The 2,021-nt window shown below is 44.8% G+C and overlaps 1 protein-coding gene across 1 annotated transcript; it reads right to left on the minus strand.

Moving 5' to 3' along the window:
• Positions 1–405: 405 nt before the first annotated feature.
• On the minus strand, positions 406–2,011 carry LOC111666296 (ADP-ribosylhydrolase ARH3-like). The gene is made up of 3 exons (XM_023421606.2): positions 1,477–2,011; positions 1,236–1,336; positions 406–1,044 (listed from the first exon to the last, which is right to left on the minus strand). The coding sequence occupies exons 1-3, from the start codon at positions 1,740–1,742 to the stop codon at positions 683–685; spliced, it is 729 nt and encodes a 242-aa protein (XP_023277374.1). The 5' UTR covers positions 1,743–2,011; the 3' UTR covers positions 406–682.
• Positions 2,012–2,021: the final 10 nt, after the last annotated feature.

The following is a 2,021-nucleotide window of genomic DNA, read 5'->3' on the forward strand; positions in this document are numbered from 1 at the left end:
GTTCTCATCAGCCATTGCTGTACTTTGTGGTTATTGCTAATATGCTAAGCTAAGATGGTAAACAAATTAACATTACAGCTGCTAAACATCAGCAGGTGAGCATGTTACTATGCTGATGTTAGCAATTAGCTCACAGTACTGCTGTTCGTTAGTACAGCCTCACAGCCCCGAGCATGGCTGCAGATTATTAGTCTTGTTTTCCAAAACTGGCTGTCCTCCATTTTTCTGCAATTTTCAGCCCTGTGCATCACTCACTTTATGTGCAGTATATTTTGTTATTGTCTTAATCCACTGTGAGTGGACACTGGGCTACAAGATAAATAATAATAATAATATCTTGATGGAGATGACCTTCCTGAAACAAATGCTCCCTGTGAGTCTTAAATACAAAGACACTCATACAAATTGTGTGAATTTAAAAAAAAAAAAGTTTATTAAATAATTGTTATCCACCAAAAGGATAAAGGATAACAACACATGGCCAATTCATAGTGCAATTTCACATGACAAAAGATTGTTCAACACAAAACAGGAAAGGGAAGGACAGGGGGATTGGGTATAATGTAAAGTGTTTGCATCTGCAGACAAAAAAGTCTGAAATGGAAAATGACAAAGTGTCTCTCGTGTATGTTTAATCTGTTTCTGTGTGTGAGGGTCCTTTTGTCAAAATCCATTTGAAGCATTACTCTGCTTCAGTTTTCTTCTCTGTACCGTTTGCACAGCTCTTCTCCCCTGTCCCACTCCCGCCCCCCTGTGACGACTGGTGGTACAGCATGTGAAGCCGCTCCGCGTTCATGTGCGCGTCCTCTGCCCCCTCACAGCACTTCATCCAGGACTGTGGAATGGCCTCAATGCCGTAGTGAGCCCCGGCGATGGCCCCGGCCATGCAGGCGATGGTGTCCGTGTCCCCTCCCAGGGCCAGGCTGTACGCTATTGTCCTCTCCAGGCCGCCATAGTTCTCCGGAAGGCATTCCCGGGGCTGCAGGCAGTGGAGGACACAGAAGATGGCCGTGGGGACTGAGTGGAGTGCAGCTATGCCATTACCTGGAAGGAAAGACAGATTGAAATGCACGTGGCTATAGGCAACATTTTTACAATATGTTAAAATTCTGCGCTGTTCTCAGCCTAAATCACACAAAGTGACAGAATATAAGAAAGATGATTAAGGAGGGATGGACAACAGGTGAAAAGCTGGATGAGAAGTTCAACAGAAATATACTGAAACAGATACTAACCCAGTTCAGAGATGACCTCCTCTATGCTGACCTTGCTCCTGTCCATCAGGTCTCTAACTCTGTGGAGGCGCTCACAGAATGGCTTGTCTGCTTCCTTCAGGCTGTATAGACACATCATGTTTAACACTTACACTGACTGATGCTGAAAAACAACACCAAACTTCAGATCCAACAGACATCCTAAAGCCTCCACGTCTGCCTCAGCACAGACACACGGAGGCTTTCATCACGTAGTACTCACATTCTGGCATCGCTGCGTGTCGCCTCATCGTCCTCCACTTCCTCCATCTCTGTGATTAGCCTGCTAATGAACTGCTGAGGTAAGTCTAGCGCCCCCTGCAGGGAGAGGTGCACAGCCAACGCCTGCAGCACTGCTCCGTTATAACCCAGAGAGCAGGAGTGGGTCAGCATGGCGCCCAGGCGAGCAAACTGGACAGGAAAGAAAACGAGACAGAAATCAGACCAACTCATCTTCCAGGCAACTTGGTGTGTTTCATTGCGAGTCATAATTTAGAGGAAATCTGAAGGTAAACATGTGGTTTACGGATAAATACTTTAATAAAGACTGTTATTTTGTCCTGTTTTATGCAGAAGTGAAGCTTAGGTTGTCAATCACAGCAGAACCAAAATAAAACCCTTGTTCCTGTGGTAAGGTAACCACAGTGTCACATGTCAAAGTCTCTGTTATGCAGTGGAAGATTTTAGTGTAATTGTATTTGTATCCTGTCTTCTTACTGTAATGGGGAAATGTAATCCCCACATTCTTGTTTGCTATAGTATAAGAGA

The sequence above is a fragment of the Seriola lalandi genome, unplaced genomic scaffold (assembly GCF_002814215.2).
Source record: "Seriola lalandi dorsalis isolate HSWRI2012SDOR001 ecotype SW California unplaced genomic scaffold, Sedor1 jcf7180002002788, whole genome shotgun sequence".
Lineage (NCBI taxonomy): Eukaryota > Metazoa > Chordata > Actinopteri > Carangiformes > Carangidae > Seriola > Seriola lalandi.